The following is a 23516-nucleotide window of genomic DNA, read 5'->3' as shown; positions in this document are numbered from 1 at the left end:
GACCAGCTGAATGACCCTGGACAAGCTAGTTACCATGTCTGAGGCTGTCTCCTCATCTGTAATGTGAAGACAGCAGTGATGCCTGCTTCTTGGGGCTAAGGTGAAGGCTGAGTGAACTGAGGAACCCAGAGCACTGAGCACAGCGTTTGGAAAATTGCAAATGTTAAAGAAATGGAGGCAGATTTGTCACCATCATTATCATCATTGCTTTTCCTTCTCTAAAGGGTCCATAAAGCAAATGTAGTGGCCATGGGCCAGAAAACCTCATTTTTTTTTTTTAGGGACAAAAATGAGGTCTTTCTTTTCTTCTCTGAAAAAGAGAAAAGATCTCATGAAAGCACAAATCCTTCCCATGACCACCTCACGAGCAAGGCTCCCATTTCCCCAAAGGGCCGTGCCATACCTTCTCTTCTGAAGAAACAGTCAGCTTGTCACTGGATATCAAGCTGCACACCTGGTCCAGACTTAGGCTAAGAAATTCTTCCCCCAGCATCACCTCTGGAAAGTGCTGCTCTGTTCCAAAAAAAAAGCAGAAGTTCAGAAAACAAAGTTGTAACACACTCCAGCCCAGCCCTTCCCTGAACCAATGGCAGGACAGTCGGTGGGATTCAGTGGAGTCCTGGGAGCTTTGGGGGAGGCAGAAGGCATAGAGAAAGACAGCCATTCTGGCTGGAGGGAAACTAGCCTTTTAACTCAGCAGCAAAGGCATCCTCCGAGTGACCCTCCATCCTGAACATCAACACAGATGAAAATGGGGCAGAGAGATGTGAGGCTGTATCTTTTACATGCTCCGTGAGATTAATAATGGTGTTGCAGAGAAGCCTCAGTGGGGCCTGCCTACTTAATTGAGCTCATTTTCCCTCAAGGCGCAAGCGGGCAGTGGCCAACGGTGCCCCCTGCAGCTCAGCCAAACAAAAGTGGGTCAGAATCGCTGTGTGGGTGGAGGTCTCTGGGGGCTCTGGTAGGATGCCAACGTTAGAAGGCTGGTGGAAGGGGTCATCCTTTCTCGTCCAAGTTAAGCCAGCTATCGTGAGTCTCTAGTTTACAAGAAGGCCCAAGTAAGCTTCTGCCAGCTGTGGCAGCCACCTGGCCAGCACTACCAGCACTGGGAATGGTTCTTGGCAGCCAGACCCATGGAGGATGTAAGATGAGGGGGAACTGGAGGAGAACCAGAATGAGATAAAACCCACAGGCCCCAGGTCCATGCAAGGGAAGAGCCAAGGACAATTCCTACCCTGACATTCGCCCAGGCCACTATCCTGCTATTATAGAGGCAGTGAAATATCAGTGAAAGAGAATGCACTTCAGAAAAAAAGGAACCCAGATTCAAACTCTGGCTTTCTCATTTATGAGGTGTGTCCTTGAGCCAGTGGCATCACCTTCCCAGGCCTCACCTCATCTGTAAAATGGAGATAAAAGCCATGTGTCTTGCTCCCTCCATGCTCTGGTGGGAAAGGAAAAGTGAACATGTTTTACAAGCTTTTTCAAGGTGAATCAGCCCAAGGGCTGGCAATTCCTGGTGCAGCAGGCTCTGGGGGTCACAGCATCCTTTGTCATTTGCCCCTGAACTTGCTCCTTCCTCAGTTCTCATAACCCTGCACCATCGGCCCAGGAGCATCTGTGCTCCTTGCCCTGCAGGCTCCAGGATGCTCCCCTTCCTTCTGTGGTGGCCCCGCTCTGGCCTGAGAGCTTCTTGGATAATTCTAGGCCACCCTTACTTGGTCTGGCTGGCCCCTCAAGTGAGATTCAGAGCTCCTCCACACCTAGGAGGCTGCTGGAACATCAACTCTGCGGGAGTCGCACGATGGAATGGAAAGTCAGAGCACGCTGAGCTCCTCACACACCCAACAACTTCTTAAAAACCAAACAAAGAACCTAAGTTTTAAATCATTTCTTACAGAAATAATTTTTAATTTTTTATGTTGAAATAATTTCAGATCCAAAGAATTCCCATATACCCTTCATCCAGGTTCCCTAAATGTTAATATTTAATATTAACATTTAATCCCAAAGATTGAATTATAAATAATTTTTTCCATCTCTCACTAGGCAAAAAGACCTCCCCCCTTGCTCCCCACCAGCCTAAGACATCACTGAAGGCAGTTAAAGCTCACCCATCCCAAGGCTCAGGTATGTCTGTACACAGGACAAATTTAAAAGTCAGATCCTTTATGAATGGAAGCAACTATCATAATATAAGAAGCTGGTCTTGCTTCTCTCTATGTCAACAGAAAAAAGTTTAGATTTTAGGCATTGAAAAGACCTCTCTAACCATGAGAATATTTAAGACTAAGTTTTTTTCAGTGTCCATTCCTAACGGTTGTTAAATAAAAGCAAGTGAACAATCTTCTTTGGATGATGGGAATTCATTTGTGACCTGGAGGCTAGGAATGTAACAGAATTCTCCCTATACACTCTTGTGGTCCAAAAAGACTTTGGAGCAGAGTCCCCCAGTGTGTTGGCAACACCCAAGACACAGCAGAGAGAAAAAGCGACAAAGTGTGGGACGTGAAGGTTCTGTGGACCAGCCATGGCTGAGCTCAGTGGGAGAGTCAGGCAAACCAGTGCCAACATCTCTGTGGTCCAGAGTCACACCTGGTCTTCCCACCTTTATCTCAGGTTGGCCAGATACCTCACATTTGGAGGCAGGAAAAGAATGAAAAGAACAGGAAAAGGTGAGAAGGTACACTTCCGAGCTGTCAAAAATTTTTCCTCAGAGTCCAGAAAGTCAAAAGTAGACAAGCTTGGGTTTTGAAAAGGAAGAAAATGGAAGCATAGCGATGTGTACTCTAGGTAAACTGGTAAACAAACCAGAAGTTCTGAAAGATAAACCAAGGCAGAAAGTAGTCAGCTCCCCACATCTCCCCATCTTGCATGCTCTGGGGCACTGCAGGATGTGAATCTAGGTCCCTTCTCTCTGAAGTGGGCTGCTTCTTTGCCCACCTGGAACCTCCCGTGGAAATCCCTTCAGTAATCCTCCCAGGAAGCAGCATCTGCTGGGGAGGAGGCAACAAAGGAGGTACTGGGCAGCAGCTTCTCACCCAGTGCTGGCACCCCAGGACTCAGGAGATTTGCAGGACATGAGCAGGAGGACACAAAGAAAGAGGTCCAGACAAAAACTCCTTCCCTTCCCCCTTTAGGCTGAGGAGACGGGGGTGAGCACTAGGGTCTGGAAGCCAGAGATCCCTTCTGTTAACAACACTCAAGAAACAACAGAGTAGAAAAAACAGGAATAGGATGCTCTGGCTAACTCAGTTTCCTGGGAAACATGAGTTCCCTCAAGACTTTGTACTCAAGTCAGCCTTCTTCCCAGCCCCTTCATGGGAAGAACCACTCTGCTCCCAGAAGGTATACCTCCCTGAGAATCAGCTTCTACCTTTAATATGTGTTTGGGGATTTTTAAATTTGTTTTGCTTTGCTATCAACATATTAAGGGAGAATGTAGTGATAAACTTCGGCTAATGGTCAAGAGACCTGGGTTCCAATCCGAGCTCCACCTCTTACAATCACTCCTTTCCAGGATTTGGCTTCATTATCCATAAAATGGGATCACAGTACCTGACCTCAGTCTCCAGGTTGTTCTGGGGCTCAAAAATGACAATATGGATTAGCCCACTTTGAAATCTGTAAGAAGCTCTTTAGAAATGAAGGATGAGTATTATCCATCCATGTTCTTGCTTCGCCAAGTCCAGCTTTGTGGGCAGCACTGCTCTCTAACAGAGAAGCATTTCCACAGCATCAGAGACATCCTTTGAAACTACAGGTCCTGCAGGCAAGGCTGTGGACCTCAAAGGTTTTAGAGACCCACTTAAATTCCACTGAGTTCCACAAACTTTCTACTGATATGTTATTCAGTTTCCTAAGGCTGCAGTTTTCTCATCTATTAAATGGAGCTAATAATAGCACCTATATCATAAAGCTGTTATGGTCTTTGGATATGCAAACATATGTAATTCACACTTACTGGGATCCTTCTAAGTGCTCAATAAATGTTCATGCGTTATGGGCCAAATGCAGTGTTTCTTGAAAAATGAAGAAAGCAGAGCTGACAACTACAAGGAGACTGCTGGCTTCAAAAGGGTAAAACAAGGCGCCAAAACCCCAACCCAACGTCCAAGGGCCATGACCAGGAGAGGCACTCCACATTAAATAAAAGTATGAGCAGGCAAATTCAGAGCAAGGCAAGAGAACAGTAGTAGCTCAGTTGAGCTAGAGCCCAGGCTGTGTCTTCATTCATCTAACAAATATTTACAGAGCATCCACTAAGAATGGGGAACTGTACAAGGTTGCAGGAGATGCAGGAGAGGTAGGCAAGGCTCACCTTTGGGGGATAGGTGAAGTGTGCAGGGGGCATAGAATCTTTGAACCATGGGCTAGCCCCTTGAAGGGGGACTCTACAAAATAAACTCAAATTTTTCTTGTCTTTTTATGAGAAATGAAAACAGAAAAAAAAATCAATTAATTAAGAATTCTAGGTAAGAGTCCTAATTAAGCAGGCATTACTCTAAGTAACACATACTGTTTAAGTTCTAAGTTTTGATTAATGAAACACAATGGATTTGTTTCTGTCCATTTGGATGAGAAATTATGGAGAAGGGGAGGGGCACTGGACAACTGGAAATCCTTTCCCCACCAGGCAACATACACATATCTTTCCAACATTGAAAGGATAAGGAAATTGGGGGGCACATTCCTAGGAAAGAGCTGGCTCTAGGGACAGAGTTGGGTCTTTTCAAGGAAACAAGCCTGGAGAAAGTTGAGGGCTTTTCCTAATAATAGTTAACATGGTGCTAGGTATTTTAAAAATATTGTCACTTACATCTTCCAAAAGCCCAGCAGAAGTGAGTATCAGTATCTCCATTTTACAGATGGAGAAATGGAAGGTTGGAAGGTCTAAGGCATGAAATTATTATCACACAGCAGGAAGTGGTAGAGCCAGGTTTAGAAACCAAGGCTGTCTGAATATAATGTCAAGCATTCTGGTGAGTATCTTAGACCCCAAGATAATAAAAACTTGTCCTGCACAGGCCATTGTGGTAAAATTCAATAGAGACATCAGAGCACCCTAAGAATCCTTCTTTGGGGTACTGCAGAGAGAGAAATAAAATATGAAATCTGAAGACATTTCTTTTATTAAAAAAAAATCTTAGAGTAGTAGTATTCTAAATATTTTGGCATCAGTCCTGGGTTGAAATCTCTGACCTAGCCCTTCAACTGAGATCTTTTCCTAATCCCCTGTCTACCATACTAGATGATGTGTCCCCAAGCCTCCAAAACAGAAGATAAAAATTATCATAGCATTAATCAATCTGTCTTATCATCTGAGGCCTTTCTCTCATACTGGGACTATGAGCCGCAAGAGGGCAGCTTCTGTCTTGTTTGAGTCTGTCCTGTGTAAGGCTGAATCCTCAGCGTCTAGTACAGTGATGTCTTATATACCGAGCTCTGAAATTATTATGCTTCCTTGCCCATTCTTCAGGACTGCCTAGAGCTCAGGCAACCTCTCAGACTAGTCCTAAGTGGATTCCTTCCTCTTGATGGGAAGAAATAAACCTAAGCCTTTGATCAGGTCCATCTAAAGTACAAGCCTGGAACAAAAGGAAGTGGTAACACATCTATGACTTCTTTGACCTGCAGAGATGAAATAAACCCTGCCATTCCAGGGCCAGCAGCCCCAGGAAAGAGGTATCAGTGCCTCTGAATGGCATCACTGGTCATACCCCGAGGAGAGACTGGCTGACACAGGTGGACACAAACAGAACCAAAACATTTTAGCAGGATTTAAAAACAAAACAAAACAAAACAGACCTATTTTAAATCTCTCTCTCCTGCCTCCTGTTACCCTATTTTTGGAAGGCAGAGGTAAGCTTTCTTGAATCAATAGTTGGCTTTCAAGGCCCACAGTTTTCATGCTCCAGGGAGAAGCGTCAGCTCCCACAGAGAAGTAAGAGAAACTTACCTTGGCCTCTCCCCACAAGGGTCATGACTATTAGTCCTCAGACTCTAAATATTACTGCCTCCACTCTCCCTGGGATGGGGGTTTATGAGCTCTCTTTCCATGTCGACCTAATTCCAGAGGTATATGTATTTACCTCTTCCTTTCTATCACACACACACACACACACACACACACACACACACGGCTGTATCAAAACTGCCCAGTTATCAGTCTTTTGATTCAACAACAAAGTTCCCTCTTACCCAGAGAATGGAAGGAACAGGGGATTTTCCTAAAATCCCAGCAAGGAGAACAGCTACCAACAAAAACTACCCATGTCTACACGAATGCTTTACTTGCCACCTTCAAGGTAGAAGCAGGAGCTCAGAGGGAGGGGCTGGGGAAGGCAACCACCATGGAGAGAGAGGCTGTGCGGCCTGGGCAGAAGGGAAAATAAAGAATGGGCCCTGAGCAAGTCAGGTAGCCTCATTCTGAATCTTGTTGGCATTGCCGCTTACAAAGTGTGGGATCTTGAGCAAGTTACTAAACATCTCTGGAGTTTCTGTCTCTTCATCTGTAAGTCAGCAAAGTAATAACTACCTCTTAGAGTTACATGGCCTCTGACAGGAAGCGGGGAGCACCATGCCTGGCACCATGCAAGTGTTCAGAAATGGGAGAAGCTCCCACCATGATCACCATCATCATCATTATTTCATGATGCAGCAATTTCACAAGATGACCCTGACTGAGTCAGAGGTTCGTGTTTTTCTAAACGCTTCATCAAAGTTTTTTTGCTGCCTTTAGTTTAATTACTTCATTCCATGGTCTCAAATGACCCAATCAATCGAAAAAAGGCCATTTCTGTCTGCAAACACGTGAAATCCAATGGCTTTTCCATGCCATGGCTGAAGGGTTTCAGCTCAGCTCTGGCAGATGGGTGTAAACAAAATGTCCAAAGAATTTTAATTGCCATTTCATTGATGGGGTCCCATTAATACCCCTCCCAACCAGCTCTGCTGATGGCCCAGTGCACGGTCATTCAATTACCAAACAACAAAGTTGCCAGAAACCTGGTCCCAGGCCTCTGAGGTTAAAGATTAAACAGTCCCTGGAAATAGGAACACTGAGATAGAAGAAACAGGCTGTGCAAAACACGAGGGCCCTTCTCCCAGCTACCAGCTCCCCAGGAGAACTATGACAACATCAGCTGGGGGCAAGGGTCTGAGCAGCCAGCCTCTAACTGTGGGACTCACCACACCCCCACCCCCGAGAATAACACATACCATTGCAAAAATCTGTGGCATAACCTGAGAGGGAAACCTGAGAGGGACCCAGAGGAGCAGGAGGGACTGCTGCAGCAGGAAGAGACAGGCCCATCCAAACAGGAAACCAAACAAACAGCTCGGTGGAGAGGGGTGCTGGTCCAGCCCCCCAGAGTCACACTGTGTCTGCCTCTCAGTGCTTTCACCGAGGAGTGGGGGAGTGCTGAAGACTTATCAGAAGGCAACAGTTGACCTTCAAAATACTTACTATTTTTAGGAAGCACTTTGGCAATATCTTTTTTTTTTTAATGTATACTCTCTTTGAACTACTTTATGTTACTAAGATGGTACCCAACAGATACAATCTATTTACTTACACACTAGCAAGTATACTCCAAAAGATTACAACAAGAATTCTCACTGAAGCCCTTTATATAAAAGAAAAAACTGGTAATATTAACGGGCATCAATAGAGGGCTGGTTAAATAAATTATAGCCCACTATAGTTTATCCATATGATGCAGCAAATAAAAAGAGGGAGATATGGCCACACACAAGGGTCTGGAAAGAACTGCAACATTTTGTATTAAGTGTAAAAAAAAGTATAACGAGTACAGAAGGCTTCTATTTGTGTAAGTTAAAAAGTCTATTTTGTAGAGATATGCAAGATGGTCTCCTGCTCCCTTCAGAAAGAGGGTCTGGAAGAAGATCAACTTTGCATTTTATACCTTTGTGTCCTGTAAACTTTTTTATCATAAGTTGCCTTTATTGTATACATTCTCTAAAGTTTTAAAATAATGGTACAGAAATATGTCTGCAACCATGGAAAGATGTTCAGAATATACTGCTAAGATTTTTCTTAGGCTGGAAAACATACATGTGGAACGAAAAAGATCAAGAAAGCTTTATACTGAGGTGCTGCCCACTGCTCCCTCCAGGTAGGACTGTGATGTTTCTCCTGTTCTTTCTGCCTGTCTGCTTTCTCTGTAATAATCATGGGTGGGTTTGTATTAAGACAGCAATGACAAGAGCAATAATAATAAAAACAGAAAAAGAAAGTTGGTCTTAGAGTAGGATCAAGAACAGAACTCAGAGGCCAAGCTGGCAGCAGTGGGCAAGTGAAGGCAGAGGCAGTGAGCCAGAGACCAGAGAGGGTGAAGGAGGCAGGACATACCTGCCTGTGCATCTGGATACAAAGCAACCCAAATCAGAAGCTTCTGGAAAAGATCCTCCTCCCCTAAAGTGTACCTAGTCTGCAGCAGCAGCAGTGGTGGTGACCAGACCTCTCCACCAGGACCCAGCTCTGAGCTTTCTTACTGCAGATGACATGACTGGCAGGGAGGTTCCAGAGTATGGCCCTGGGTGGCACCTACTTCTGCAGGAGGCTCTCCTCTCTGTCCCCTGGCTCCATCCCCAAACCATCCTGGAAACAGGGCAGGACATATTACCTGAACAGAGAGGGGAGAAAACAGGCCTAGGATCACTCAGCTCCAAAGTGTTGGCTGGTGTGACCCCTGGTTCTGATCTGGACAATCTCCTTGTAGTCTGTTGGATAAAACACCTCCTAACTTGAGGCATGGGGCAAGGGAAGCCTATGGCCACAGGGCTGCCACTGCCCCTCATGTGTGACTCTAGTGGGTCCCACACCCCTACATTTAAAATGGAACGAGGTCTCAGGAGGCAGCAACAGCAGAGCCACTAGGTGCCACGTAAAATGAGAGGCCTAAGACCAAAGACACAAAGCAGGCCCAAAGCAGTGGGTGGTGCAAAGGAGTAAGCACAGATCATCATCCTTTACTTCCTTCCCTGAATATCACACAGTGTGAAATTTTACCTTCACGCTGCTTCTCCGAATGTCTTTTCATCATGGTCTTACCAACCCCCGCATTACCACACCATCTTAAAAGGATGGTTTTTATCTTCCCCGCTACACACAGCTGAGGGCTGCAAAGGAAGCTATCCAGGAGCTGGTCCCAGGCTCCACATAAAGCCTGCACGACAGGGAGGAGGCTCTCAGCCTGAAGTCATGCTGCCTGAGCCAGGGAAAGTAGGAGGCCTCACTAGGAGGCAGCGAGGGGGCAGCCTCCCAGCGGGGAAGAGAAGACTTCCACATCTCACTTCCCCACCCCACGATGACTCAACACCCCGCGTCTAGCAGAGACAGCTGGCTGCGTGTCTACACTGTCTGGTTGTTGGGATTTGGTAACTACATGGCACAGACTTTGAGGCTCACGCTTCCGATGGAAAATGCCAGCTCCAGCCACCAACACTCCAGTTACATGCTATGACCAAATGGGGCCTGGAAGCCACAGAATATAGTAAGTGTAAACAATGGCTCTGGAGTAAACACTGTCTGGGTCTGAATTCTGCTTCTGTCTCTACAAGCTGACCCCAACAAATGACTTCACCTCTCTGTGCCTTAGTTTCCTCAGTTGTTGTCTGCATTAAATGCACATAAAATGCTTTGCATAGGATGTGACCCACAGTGAGAGCTCAGTAAATGCTAGCTAGAAGTAACTCATCAGGACACTGCATGCACACACGTACCACAACCCCCAACACACACACACACGCTGCAGAACCCAATCACCCTGCCCACGTCAGGACCAGGGAGCACCAGGACAATAATGTGCTCCCAACTGCATCCTTCCTGTTCTCCCACAGGTGAGTCTCACCATCATACAGTGAAAGGGGCCAAGGTAAAAAACACAGACTGTGAAAGTGGGGGAAAACCTGGACAGAAGAACCTGGGAGCCTTTGTTAAAGGTGGGGGTTCAATACACAGCCCAAACCTCTGACGACACTGTCAGCCAACTGCAAAGGATGTGCTATGTGCTGTGTATGCACGCAAGCATGAACACCCTATGCAGGAGGAGAGGGCAGGGGGTGGGGAGAGAGGCGAGGGGAGGGAGACAAGGAAGAGAGACAGAACTCCTGGCATCTAAGCACTTTCTCCCTTTGCCACTGCACCAGCAGATGCTGACACACTGACCTGGGCCAAGCTCTTGGCTCCTACTGAAGCAAAGTCTGAGCACATCCCTCAAGAAAGTGGCCTCTTCAAAGGCGAGACTAGAGAGGGTTCCCTGAGAACAGAAAGGAGGTGGGGAATAGCACTGGGAAAAGGGGGCACAGGAGGGACAGTAGAGAAACAAGAGAGTCAAGGTTCAGGACCTGGAAGAGTCAGAGGAATTCAGAACTAGGACAACTGGAGAATGTTCTTCACAAAAATCATCACTGACATCATCCTAAAAACTGGCCCCATGTGTATCCCTAGAAACAGACTTCAGGAAGAAATGAGAGTCTGCATAGGCTCCTGGGGTCTGGGGCTTGATCAGAGCAAAAAAGGAGGCTGAAAAACAGAAATGTTTGTTGACCTGTGGACCAAGGGGCACAGGCAGCACAGGTAAGCAGCCGGCAGGCCCTCGGTTAATTTCCAGGCACTGGATGGACAGGAGACACAGAAGAGAACAGCAGCCATGAGGTGCTTTACTGCAAGGGAGGGAGAGGCCGTGACTGCATCTGTCCATTCACATGACCAGACCTGTTTCCTAGGTAACTCATGGTCTTCATCCTCAAGCTGAAATAAATAGCGATGAAGATTTCTTTCCAGCTATACAGGATGGGCTGTTCATCTCTACTCCCTCCCAAAAGCCCATTAAAACAACAGGATGACAAGCTCTAGGGGGGAGACTATCTCCAAGAAAAATAAAATGGAATCAGCAGATGATCTTATATACTAAGAAGACAGTTCAGTGTATCCATCTTACAAGAATTAGTGGCTGTAACATGCTGTGTAAAAGAAATAGGCATTTATTAACTACTGCTCTGATTTAAAACAAAAGTTTTCTGATTAAAAAAGCTGATTATGATACATAACGTAGCTCAGTTGTCAAAATGACGTTAGGAGAATAAAAGAGGGAAACAGTGTGTGTGGATGAGAGGAATGTCTGCAAAAGTGCAATCTCATTCCCCTGTGAGAAATCAACAGATAACATATAAAACCAGTAAATTCAAAATGAGCAGTACACAATGGGTACTTTTTGATGAGCAGAAGCCTTCCATTTTGATGAAGTCCATTTTTTCCTTCATAGTTGTTGTCTATGACATGTTTTAAAAATATTTATCTACCCTTAGGTTCAGGATGTTAGCTTTTACATTTGAATGTATGATCCATCTGCGAGGGAGGGAAGACAAGTTTCTTCTGTTTTTCTCTACAGACAACTATTTGCTCTCTACTGCTTCCTGGGGGAGGGGGGAACCGTTCTTTCACCATTGAATTTCATCAATGCTATCGTTGAAACTAAATTGAGTATATAAGTGGAAAAAAAAGAGTGGTACAAACATTTTATTTAGATAAATGGAGGTAAATATCAGATGAAGCAGCTTTTAGCTGAATCAGAACCTGCATTTTAATTCTTTGAGAATTGCGAGTGGCTCCAGAGAGCAAGACTCGGTGTGGGAAGGCAGAGCCGGAGACTCTGGCTTATTATTACAAGCCTGACAAGAGTATCTGACTTTTAAAATTGTGTTCAGGGAACACTTTGATCAAAATAGAAATTTTCCTCAACAACGAAGATTTATTTCAAGACCAAGTTCAAATCACTCTTCCCCCACAAAGTCTCCTCAGATCTCCTTCCTCTTCTCTTGTGAAAATTAAGGTCTGCACCATTCATCTGGCAATTTATCATATTCTACTTGGCAATGAGCTAATTCTTCTACTGTTAATTATCTTTCCACCTGTGTCTTGTCGCCCTGACTAAATTAGAACTGCTTCATAGCAGAGCACACTTCTCATCACCTTGGACCAGTCCACCGTAGACCAGGTTATTAAATCCACAAGCTCAGAGAGGTGCAGCAGCCCAGCTCCCCATTACCTGCATAAGCGTTGGCCTGCTGCAGAAGGTCGGTACAGGTGTGCACATCTGCAAACGCACGGATGCCTAGGCAATTGGTGGGATGCAATTGAGACTGCAGGAAGTCACAGCAGTTCTGGCGAACATCCATGAGCTGCAGCAAGCTGGCTGCTGGGAGCAGCACCTGGAGGAGAGGGTGACATTCTGAAACGCTGGATCCCCCCCCCGCCCCCCCCCCAGGGCCTCATCTCCCTGAAGCAGGGCTCTAATCAGACCATGCCCAGGCTCAAGGTTTTTGCACGGCTCTCCACTGCCTGCCCAAGTAAGTCCAAACTTCCCGGCCTGGCCTTCAGGGCAGCCCCAGCCTGATTTCCCACTACTCTACTTCGTGGACCCCAACTACCAACAGATTCTGTGTCCCTGCAGCCTGCAGCGTGCCTCCCATTGGCTACTGTGTATACGAATTCCCCTGGGGGTCTTATTAATATGCAGATTCTGACTCAACAGGTTTAGGGTGGGGCCCAAGAGCCTCCATTTCTAATGCGCACCCAGGTGATGCTTGCAGATGCTGGTCCACGAACCACAGTTTGACTAGCAAGACCCTTACAGGCTAAATGTTTGTGTCCCCTACAAAAATGTATATATTGAAGCCCTACTCCTCAGTTTGGACTGTATTGGGAGACAGGTTAAATGAGGTCGGAAGGGTAGGACTCTAATCCAGTAGGGCTGGTGCCCTTATAAGAAGAGGAAGAGATACCAGAATTCTCTCTCTCTACCATGCAAGGACAAAAGGAGAAGATGACCTTCTGCCAGCTAGTCAGAGAGCCCTCACCAAAAACTGAATCAGTTGGAACCTTGATCTTGGACTTCTAACACTGAAAAAAATTAATTCCTGTTGGGCAAGCCACCCATTCTGTGGTATTTCCTAATGACAGCCCAAGCAGACTAAGACAGATTGGTTCTCTTACTTGGCTATGAATTAGAATCACCTGGAGAAATTTTTAAAACCCTGGGTCTCACCCCCAAAGATTCTAATTCAGCAGGAAGGGGTATGACCTGGTCAGTGAGATAATGCTAAAGCTCCCCAGGCGTGTCTAATGTACAGCCACGTTTGAGAAGCACTGCGCTGTAGTCTTTAGCTACTGTCTTCACTTAGAATGATACTTACTGACTTGCTCACAAGCTCATTCACCACTTAGTTACTGAGCAGCTGTGTGCCAGCCTCTGGGACTCAGTGGTAGGTAAGCAAGAGAAATCAGACTCCTGATCGTACGGAGTTCATCATCTACTGGAATAAGAGTCACCCCCAAATCCACAGGGACTCAGACAATCGCACTCTGCTCTTGCATCCAACAGATAAACAGTAAAGAACATTTTGGGATACATTCTCAGAGACAGGAGAATTGAGTTTCCTTTTAAAAGGTCATGGGACACATGAGTGTTTACACTGTATTCTAGAAGACAGAAATAGTTCCTACTTAGGTATGTGCGCATGTGTTTTTCCTCAAAGCCAGGGAAGACTGGCTTGAACAGGCCAGATGGGTGCTCAGATCGTCAACTCAGGTCGAGTTCCCTAGGACTTTCCCACAGCTGCTGAAGCCTGACCTTGGGTCAGAAACTCAGGACAGACAGACAGCGGGGTCCTACTCAACTCCAGGTCTGCTACCCCTCACCCCTGCCCTGTGGAAGGGGTAGATGATTTGAGAGTGACTTAACAAAAAGAAATTTAGGGGAAAAAAAAATCAGAGTGCAGATCATTCTGGCTTGAGACTGCTTGCCTCAGGGCCCCCAGCATACATTTCACCCCAAAACAACCCCTGTGTCCTGGGCCTTTGCGCTCAGCTGCTCCCCTGGTCTCAGGGTGACTATCTGGGCCAGCCAGACTCCAGCTCTTCCACCCACTCGGGCTTGCCTAGGAAGACACAGGCTTCAGATGTTTGTTTTCTTAACTCTGGGCACTACAAAACAAAATTTTTTTGAGTGATTTAAATTCTGTAGCCAACTGTCCCCCAAAACAGCTCTGAGCCTCAGCTCTCACTCTCCTCACTTCCATATACTCAGGCCCAAAACTACCCCACTGTGCATTCTCAGGCCTTGTCTCACCACTAGGGTAACCAGTCATCCAGGCTTTCCCAGGACCGAGGGGCTTCCCAGGATATGGGACTCTCAGTACTAAAACAGGGATGGTTAGCCACCTTCCTCAGACCTGTCCACACATAGTCACCACCAAGAGCCTCTGCTGTCACCGGTCCTGCTCCCAAGCTAAATAAATGCTCTCAACAAGGAAAGCTCTTCTTACCTGCAAGTTTATCAAACTTCTCCCTCACGACAGCTGAGTTATAGAAAACACACACCTCTCTTCTTCCTCTGCCCTCTCTCCACTACTCCAGGTGCCAGCAGGACAGCAGTAAATTAGCATTGCGTCCTTGCTATTTTCTGAACCCCTGTTTGATTCCAGAGAAGGAAAAAGATAAAATCACCCACTCTTGGGAGTTTGAAACCAGAAGTGAACACCGCCAGGCTCCAAATTTGACCACCTGAGCTCCATCCCCACTAGACAGCCACATCCGCCCAGAGCAGCCATAAACTGGGAAATCAATTAACCTGTGAGCTTGCTCAGCCTAGCCAAACAGATTCTAGGACCAGATTAGTCTCTGCCTGCTAGTTTAGTGGGGAACCATTAACCATTCTCACTGAATTCATACCAGGAATGGAAAGTTGTGTTCTCAGTCCTCAAATGACCTCCATGACACTAACCTCTGACCAGCACCCTGGAGTGAGGGCCACAGGCTGACCAACCATTCTGGTTTGCTGAGATTTTGCCAGTTTTAGCACTAAAGTCCTGGGTCCCAGGAGACCCCTCAATCCTATGCAAACTGGAATGGATAGTTCCAGGGACCAGGAACTTGTATGCTGTCCAGCACAGACCCTGCCCCAAGGTGTGGCAACCCCCAAAGGGTCAGGTGTGATTAGAGGCAGAAACGGACAGCAGCCCTTGAGCTGCGCAGAGGAGGAATTTCTGAGAGTCCAGTATGCCCCCAGATTGCATTCCCAGCCAAGCCAAGATGCGATCACGCCAGAGACACACACCCCATCTCTTCTTGCCCTCTTCACCACAAAGACAGCCACTGTTTGGTGCTCAAATTCTCAAGCTCGTGACCACCAGCCAGAGAAGTTAAATAATAAATACACTCCTTAGGTAATACATTCAGTTTTTAAAAACTCCCTGGATAGAGCTGCCCACATAGCTTTCAACTTCCCTACTGTTCCTAAAACCCACTTAGCAGACAAAAATGATCAGGCTTTCCACCTCTCCGTGCAGGGCGCCCCCATCCTGTTTGCATCTGCTCCTGCCCGAAAGGGCTCTCAAGCTGACTTCCCAAAATGCAAGGGGCTGCTGGTTTCTCTAACTGCCCCATCCCTCTCTTTGATGATACACTGAGATTCTCTGAGTCAAAGGCTGTTTTCTTCCCACTGCTTGCTTCCTACAGGAAGGTGTGAAAACAAGTAAGGGGAGTCAGAACGCTGAGGGGGACAGTTTGGAGGCTGGAGGATTTATCATGGCTTAAACCCTGAGTCTCAGGGATAAACTGGGGTGTGGTCCAGAGGGGCTCTGGGGGCAGCACAAAGGAGAACCAACACAAATCTCCAGAGGCCATGGAAGAAAAGAGAGCAAAACATCCCTGTGGTGGTCTTCACTTCCCTCTCCCACTTCAAGGGCTGCGAGAGGATTTCCTCTTCTCTTATCTTGCCTGCAACTCGACTCCCTCAAGTGGCAGCAGTAACAAGACGCCAAGCTCAGGGCCTCAACTTGGAAGCCTTCTGTCCTGATGGGAATCACTAGGGCTGTACTGGCTGGTCCCTGGAAGGAGGCTGAGACATGAGAAGGGGCAGGTGGCTGGAACCAGTGCAGGAACGGAAGGTGGCCGTAGGTGAAAGCTTTCAGCTTGCCCCTCGCCACCTCAGCATTCTGGTTCTGGGAAAAAGAGTCCCTGGAATGACCCTCAGCAAAGAGCTTACAGGTTTCCCTCCAGCTTACAAATGGCTTCCCCCACTTTTTTACATGCAGGCCCCGTTTTGTTTTTTTCTCTCCCTCGGATAACATGAAAACACAGCAGAGGATATCCCGTCACAGAATTTGTTTCCTTTAGCAAAAACAAAAGGAAATGCCCTGCCTCAGAAAGCACCTACTCTTGGAATTTCGGGAAGGCAGGGCCGTGCACACAGGAAGGGCACCCGCCAGAGAGCCGGGGTAAGGCTGCCCCGGGCCTGTCCCCCAGCCACACAGCGGTCTGCCTCTGCCAGGACCAGGCATGAGGCCTGGCATAGAAACAGTGCTAAATAAAAATCTACTGAGAGAAAGAAGAAAGGGAGAGAGAGATAGAAGGAGAGAGAGAGAGAATGGAACAAGAGAGCTAATTGAAGAGCACTGTGATTAAAAGTGTCTCTTCCTATTGTGACTTCACTTGCCAGCCATGTGACTACAGGCAAATTACTTCACCTCTCTGTGCTTCTGACTCCTTAACAGTAAAATAAAGACAGTAACAATACTGCCTTAAGGCTTGTTGTGAGGCTCAAATGAGATAACACATTTAAAGCAGTTAACCCAGTGTTTGGTGCGTAAGGAGTGCTCAGTTAAACTGGGTTTTAAACTGGGTTTTAAACTCAGTTTTTATTATGATCAATTATAATGAGATAGAGTCAAGATTCTGATCATTCATTTAACAGGAAACTCAAGTTCACCACATCAACAGGGTACAGTGAGTTGGAGAGAGCTGGATTCAAAGCCCAGCTCCACCATTTAACCCCTTGGATCATCAGTTCCTTCAACTGTAAGAGAAGGGTCACAGGAGAACCATCCAGGGGTGGTTATGAGAATTAAATGAAATAATGCATGTGAAGTGATCTACACATGCTTGGTTTACAAGCATTAATAAGAGATGGGGCATTGGTTACCTCCACCACACAAGGACAACTCGGTCTCTTCCAAGTATGTGTGGCTGGGAAGAGATTCAGGGCATAGTCTCCCAGCCATTTAACCAAGCCTCAAGTCTCTGACCCTAGATTTCACCGGTGCCTCCACACTCACCTCCTAAGTGCACCATATCCTCAACAGACACTGACTTCATAGACAGCTTGTGAGCAGCCGTCTCAGTAGACACATCACAGCAGGAAGAAGCAGCCACATTTTGATCTAAACTTTCTCTTCTTAACCTTTTTTGTTTTGTTTTCCCCCAAGGTCACCCCTGAACAAACCACAGTTTAAAGTGACAGACAAAAAAGAAAAGAGTTCATGTGTCTCAGTGATTCCCAACAATGCAAAGTTTCCTGAAGGGTCTACACTGGTGCTTCCCAGTGGAGCCCTTGCCCATGTAGCCCCCTCCCCACTTCTACACACACATGAACACAGCAGGCCCCACCGGGGTCTCACACGCCAGCAGGGACAAAGACAGGTGGGCAGAGGAGGCAGGTCTGACGTCCCAGCCTTCCTTCAAGATCCAGCCTACACAACGCCCCCTCAGTAAGGCCTGCCCAGACCATCCTCATCAAGGGGGTAATGACCATTCCCTGCTTCCTGGGTACCTCCACCCTGGCCTCTACCACACTGGAAGGCACTCATTTGCTTGGCCATCTGTCTCCACGTTCAGACCACGAGCTCCTTAGTGAAAGAGCTTCCGTGCTCACCGTGTTCTCTGCACCCATACATCTGCCAGCCCTGGGTAGCACTCTTCTAAGTGCTTTACCTACAGTAATTTATTTAATCCTCACACCAACCCAATGAGTCAAGTACTATTACTATGCCTATAATAGAGATGAAAACACTGAGGCATAGAGAAGTTAAGTACCTTGCTTGGACTCACACGGCTAGAAAATGGTGGAACCAGGATTCGAAGACAGTTTAACTCATGACCTTCCAGTCAGATGGGTACTATCATGATTCCTGTTCTACAGATGAGAAAACTGATCCTTAAGGCAGGAAGTCAGTGGGGGGATCAGAGAAGTTCCACTAGGAAGGAAATAGGATAGAGGCTGGCAGAATAAGTAAGACTCTTCCCTGGCTAGAGGTCACCAAGTCCCATGCCCTTACATTACAGATGGGAGACTGACCCCTGCAGTGGGGAAGGGCAAGAATAAGAGTCTCTGAACAGACGCTAAAGCTGGGGCCTGGACCCAGGTCTCCTTTCAGACTTGATTCCTGCCTTATCTCTATCTCTGCCTGTACTCTTAACATGCGCATCTTCGCTCTGGCTCCTTGCCCTCACCCCTACAGAGGAGTTGTAGAAAGCAACAGTGAAGCCATTTTCTCCAGAGTCCTCTGATTCTGCTATCTGCTGCTATCTGCCTTAAGGTACCTGGTGTTGTAGACATCACCACCGGGTTAGACCAGGCTGCAAAGATAAATACCTAGCCAGACAAAAAGCAGCCAGAGTGGAACATCTTCTAATTATCTAAGCTTGTAAACACCTGGTCCTTTACAGAAAAAAAGGTATTAAATAAATACACGATGAAAAGGAAGGAAAAAACTGGTTTCAGTCATACAACTCTACAACCTCCCCTATACAATGCTTGGGGTTTGTTTGTTTTTGTTTTGTTTTGTTTTAGTGACTTATGACAACAAACAAATTTATTTTCTTACATCTGGAAGTCAGAAGTCCCAGATGGGTTTCACCAGGCTAAAATCAAAGTGTCAGCACAGTTGAGTTCCTTCTGGAGGCTCTGAGAGAAAAAAATGCTTCCTTGCCCTTCAAGCTTCTAGAGGTACCTCAATTCCTTGGCTCATGGCCCCCCTAACTTCAAGATCAGAAACATCAAACTGGATCCCTGTCAGGTCACATCTCTCTAGTTCCCTTTATTCTGCCTCCCTCTCTAATTTAAATATCCCCAGCGATTACATCGAGCCACCCGGATAATCCAAGATAATCTCCCCATCACATGTTCAGCTGATGAGCAACATTAATTCCATCTGCAATATTAATTTCTCTTTGACATTCAACCTAACATATTCACAAATTCCAGGAGTTAGGATAGGAACATCTTTGGTGGCCATTAATCTGCCTACCGCACTATATGATTAATGAGTTACTGATAAATCTTAATGCAAGATTTTTAAAAATTACTTACCCTCTGTACATTTTTAGGTTGACATTTAGCATTTTTCATTAGAATTGCAAAGGATGTAATTTCTTGCATTCTATAAGTCTCAATATTTATATCACTCTTAAAAGTACCTAAATGAATTTAAATTTGATGGTGATTTGACACAACTATCACCCATTTAAAATTTTTTTCAATACATCTCCTATATTCATTGTATACTAAATTACTTTGCACTTAGTATTACTGCCCAAGAGTCATTCAGCTGTTTGAATTCTGCTGCTAGACCTAGTAAGTAACCATGGCCTTGCCTACTCCACTCTGGATGGGAAAGACCAGAAACAACATGGAAAGGCTATGCACTTTACTGTGTATAAAAAATACCTCAATTTTAAAATTGAGGATTTGGCCAGACCACTGTAGAAACTATACCACCCAAAAGTCTGTATACAGAAACAGGCTCTGCAGGCCCCAGTGCAGGGTGGGCACCTCGGGCCCTCAGCTTGCCTGCACCCTGACACCCCTGCCTTATGAGGACCCTTCACTACACCAAGCTGACTTCCACTCATCCTGCAGTCCTCAGCTTAAACTTATCTCTTGAAAGGGCCCTTCCCAGACTCCCTCCTTCGCCCAAACAGTCCCTTTCTCTCTCATTGTACACCATGTTCCTTTCCTTCAAAGGACTTACCACAATCTGTGCATAGACCTTACTTGTGTGCTTATTTGTTGAGTGTTTGTCTTCACCCTTGGACCACAAATTCTATGAAAGCAAGCAACTGAATCACCTCTGCTCCATGGTATAAACACAGTGCCCAACAAAGTAGCATATAACGGGCACTCAAACATCTGGGCCAAAGGGGATAAATACACGATTATCAATTCAGCCTCCCAAATACCTCGATCCTGGAAAAGAAGCTGGTGTTCTGGATAAGGGAAATGGGCATTTTGGTCACCAGAGAGGTATCTGTCTCACAATACATAAGGTGGAATTGTGTTTTTAAAAACAAAAAAGGAAGGAAAAAACCTCCATGTCACATGTAATTTCCATCGCTTTAATTGAATAGTAAGATCCTTAATGACAAGAAATAGTGTATCTTATGCACCCCAGTGTTCACAGCAGCACTATTTACAATAGCCAAGACGTGGAAACAACCTAAATGTCTATCAACAGAAGAATAAAGAAGTTGTGGTATACACACACACACACACACACACACACACACACACACACTGAAATATTACTCAGCCATAAAAAAGAATGAAATTATGCCATCTGCAGCAACATGGATGGACCTAGAGATGACCACATTTAAATGAAATAAGTCAAACAGAGTAAGACAAATATCATATGACATCACTTATATGTGGAATCTAAAAAAATGAGACAAATGAACTTATTTACAAAACAGAAACACACTTACAGACATAGAAAACAAACTTACGGTTACCAAAGCAGGAAAGGGAGGGGAAACGGAAAAATTAGGAGTTTGGGACTAGCAGATACAAACGACTATATACAAAATAGATAAATAACAAAGTCCCTCTGTAAAGCACAGGGAACTATATTCAATAGCTTGTAATGACCTACAATGAAAATATATGTATGTATAACTAAATTGCTATGCTGTACACCTGAAACTAACACAACACTGTAGATCAACTATACTTCAACTGAAGAAAGAAAGAGTGTATCCTGTGTCTGGGTTTGCCCTGGTGGTAGTGGGGTTCCAGCGTGGGCCACAACCTCAACCACCTTCCCTACTGAGGCTGGTGCTGATGCCTCACGTGTCCACAGTAAAGACGCACTCCTATGGGTGAAGCAGGGTCTTAGCTGGCTCCTCCTTTCAAGGCTCCAGATGGCTAAGGATGAGGGCAGGTGGCAAAGGAAGGAAAAGGCACAGACCACACGTCTCACAGCCACATGCCCCTGCTGAGACTCAGGCCCGGTGCTTGGCACCTCCACTGACTCAGAGGTATTTCACTGACTAACACTGAAACAGGAAAATTTTTAACAGCCTCACAAGTCGATACTCAAAAAAATCCCTGAGATGCGATGATGCCTGGGGAGGACTGGGGTCACCAGGCTTCTAGTTCTTCCTTCACCTAAGTTGGAACCAACGTTAAGTTAGACTTCCTGTTCTGGGGCCCAAGCTCATTCAGAGGATTATTGCCTAGTGGTTAAGAACAGGGGTCCCACAGTCAGGTAGGCAGGAGTGTGAGGGTCATTCACCCACCTCCTACTGGCCACGTGACCCAGGGCCAGTCACCTGCCCTCTTTGGAGCTTTTGTTTCCTCTCCGGTTGCCAACCAAGCTGTTGTGAGCGTTAAGTGAAATGAGGCTATAAAACAGTGAGCCCTAGGTGTGTGACACACTGAGCAGGGGCTGCGTTTACCTGCACGTTCTCTTCGGTCACTTCAATCTCGGCTGTATAGATGTAGTCAATCAGCTTACTCAGCGTCCGCCCATCCACATCCTTGATTTCTATCTTCTTGGCTTTACTCTCAGACATGTCACCTACAGTTCAAAACGAAAACAAAATGGACATGAATGTGGTGCCAAGGGTGTATTTAACTTTCACATGGCCTCCTGCCCTGTCTTGGCGACATAAAAGCACTGCCCATGCTCCCAGAGGCCACAGAAGGAACTCAGGCATGGAGGCGGATAAACCAGCTGACATCAAGGTCACATCAACTTTGGGTCTTTGATCACCCACAAACCCAGTTTTAAGCATTCCTCACTCTATCTGTTGCCCATTTCCATTCTAAAGGCAAATATGTCTACAGCAAAGCATTCAACCAACAGTTACTGCAAACTTGTACACGCAGGGCCAGGAAAGTGAACAAGATATGCACGTGTTCTCAGAGAACCTGGTCCAGTAGGGCATAAAAATATATGAGATGGTAAGAACTTACTAGAGGTCTATGCAAAGTACCAGTATAACAACAATTTTTAAAAAACCGTTTATTGAGTGCTAACTATGGCCAAGCACTGTGCTGAGCACTTTAAACTATTGTCTCTTTTAATTAACAACCTATGAAGGTTATCAATATTATCCCCATATTACAGATGAAGAAACTGAGGCACAGGACTGTAGTTAATTCATTTTGCCCAGAGTCATACATCTAGGAAGGAGCCAGGCCAGGATTGAAAGCAAGGAGTGTGACTCTAGAGCCCACACTTGTAATTACTAAATTATACTAAATCCTAAGGAGGCAGAAGATAGAGAAACAAGCCCTCTCTGACGAATCCAGGAAGGCATCCTAATAGGAGGGCACATTTGAACTGGATATTCCACAGGCAGCAAAGGTGAGGAGGGGTAAGCTGGATACAGGAACCACAAGTGCAAAGATAGAAAATTACCAAAACATTTATCTGGAGGGAACTCTAATTCGAAAAGATACATGCACCCCAGTGTTCACAGCAGCACTATATACAATAGCCAAGACATGAAAACAACCTAAATGCCCATTGACAGGTGACTGGATAAAGAAATTGTAGTATATACATATACATTTACATACAGTAGAATACTACTCAGTCATAAAAAAGAATAAAATAATGACATTTGTAGCAACATAGATGAACCTAGAGATTATTATACCAAGCGAAGTCAGTCAGAAAAAGACAAAACCATATGATATCACTTATATGTGGAATCTGAAAAAAAAGACACAAATGAACTTATTTACAAAACAGAAATAGACTCACAGACATAAAAAACAAACTTATGGTCACCAAGGGGACAAGGGGTGGGAAGGGATAAATTGGGAGTTCAAGATTTGCAGATACTGACTACTATATATAAAATACATAAACAACAAGTTTCTACCATATAATATGGGGAACTATATTCAGTATCTTGCAGCAACCTATAATGAAAAAGAATATGAAAGTGAATATATGTATGTATATGTACGACTGAAACATTATGCTGTACACCAGAAATTGACACATTGTAAACTGATTATACTTTAATTAGAAAAATAAGTAAAAAAACTCTAAAGTTAAAAAAAGAAAGAAAGAAAGAATAGTGCCAAAACAGTAAGTTTTGGGAACAGTGAGAGGCCAGAATGGCTGGTACATGTGGTGACAGTGAGAAGGAGGCCGGAGAGGCAGATAGTGGCCAGGACTTGCAGAGCCCAGTAAACCATGCAAATGAGTTTGGACTTTATCCTAAGAATAGCACCACTGAAAGGTTTTAAAGGGGAATGACATCAACAGATGGGTGTTTTTGAATGAAATTTTGGATGCAGGGTGGAAGCTGGATCAGAGGCAGGGAGAACAGATGGGCAGCCCTGATAATAATCCAAGAAAGAGAGGACACAGGCTTGTGAACTAGGGCAGCAGTGGCACCACGTTCGCACAAT

General features: G+C 45.5%; 1 protein-coding gene across 5 annotated transcripts in view; it reads right to left on the bottom strand.

Moving 5' to 3' along the window:
• Nucleotides 1–23516, bottom strand: part of KLHL3 (kelch like family member 3) — a 231815-nt gene that overhangs the window by 52039 nt on the left and 156260 nt on the right. For all 5 annotated transcript variants that reach the window (XM_072956982.1, XM_031673028.2, XM_072956985.1 and 2 more), the window contains 3 exons: nt 21542–21663; nt 12075–12237; nt 404–513 (listed from right to left, as the gene is read on the bottom strand). In XM_072956982.1, the coding sequence (XP_072813083.1) occupies nt 404–513; nt 12075–12237; nt 21542–21663 (395 nt within the window). The remainder of the gene's footprint in view (nt 1–403; nt 514–12074; nt 12238–21541; nt 21664–23516) is intronic.

Source organism: Vicugna pacos, chromosome 3 (genome assembly GCF_048564905.1).
Source record: "Vicugna pacos chromosome 3, VicPac4, whole genome shotgun sequence".
Classification (NCBI taxonomy): domain Eukaryota; kingdom Metazoa; phylum Chordata; class Mammalia; order Artiodactyla; family Camelidae; genus Vicugna; species Vicugna pacos.
This window is presented reverse-complemented; position numbering and strand designations above follow the sequence as displayed.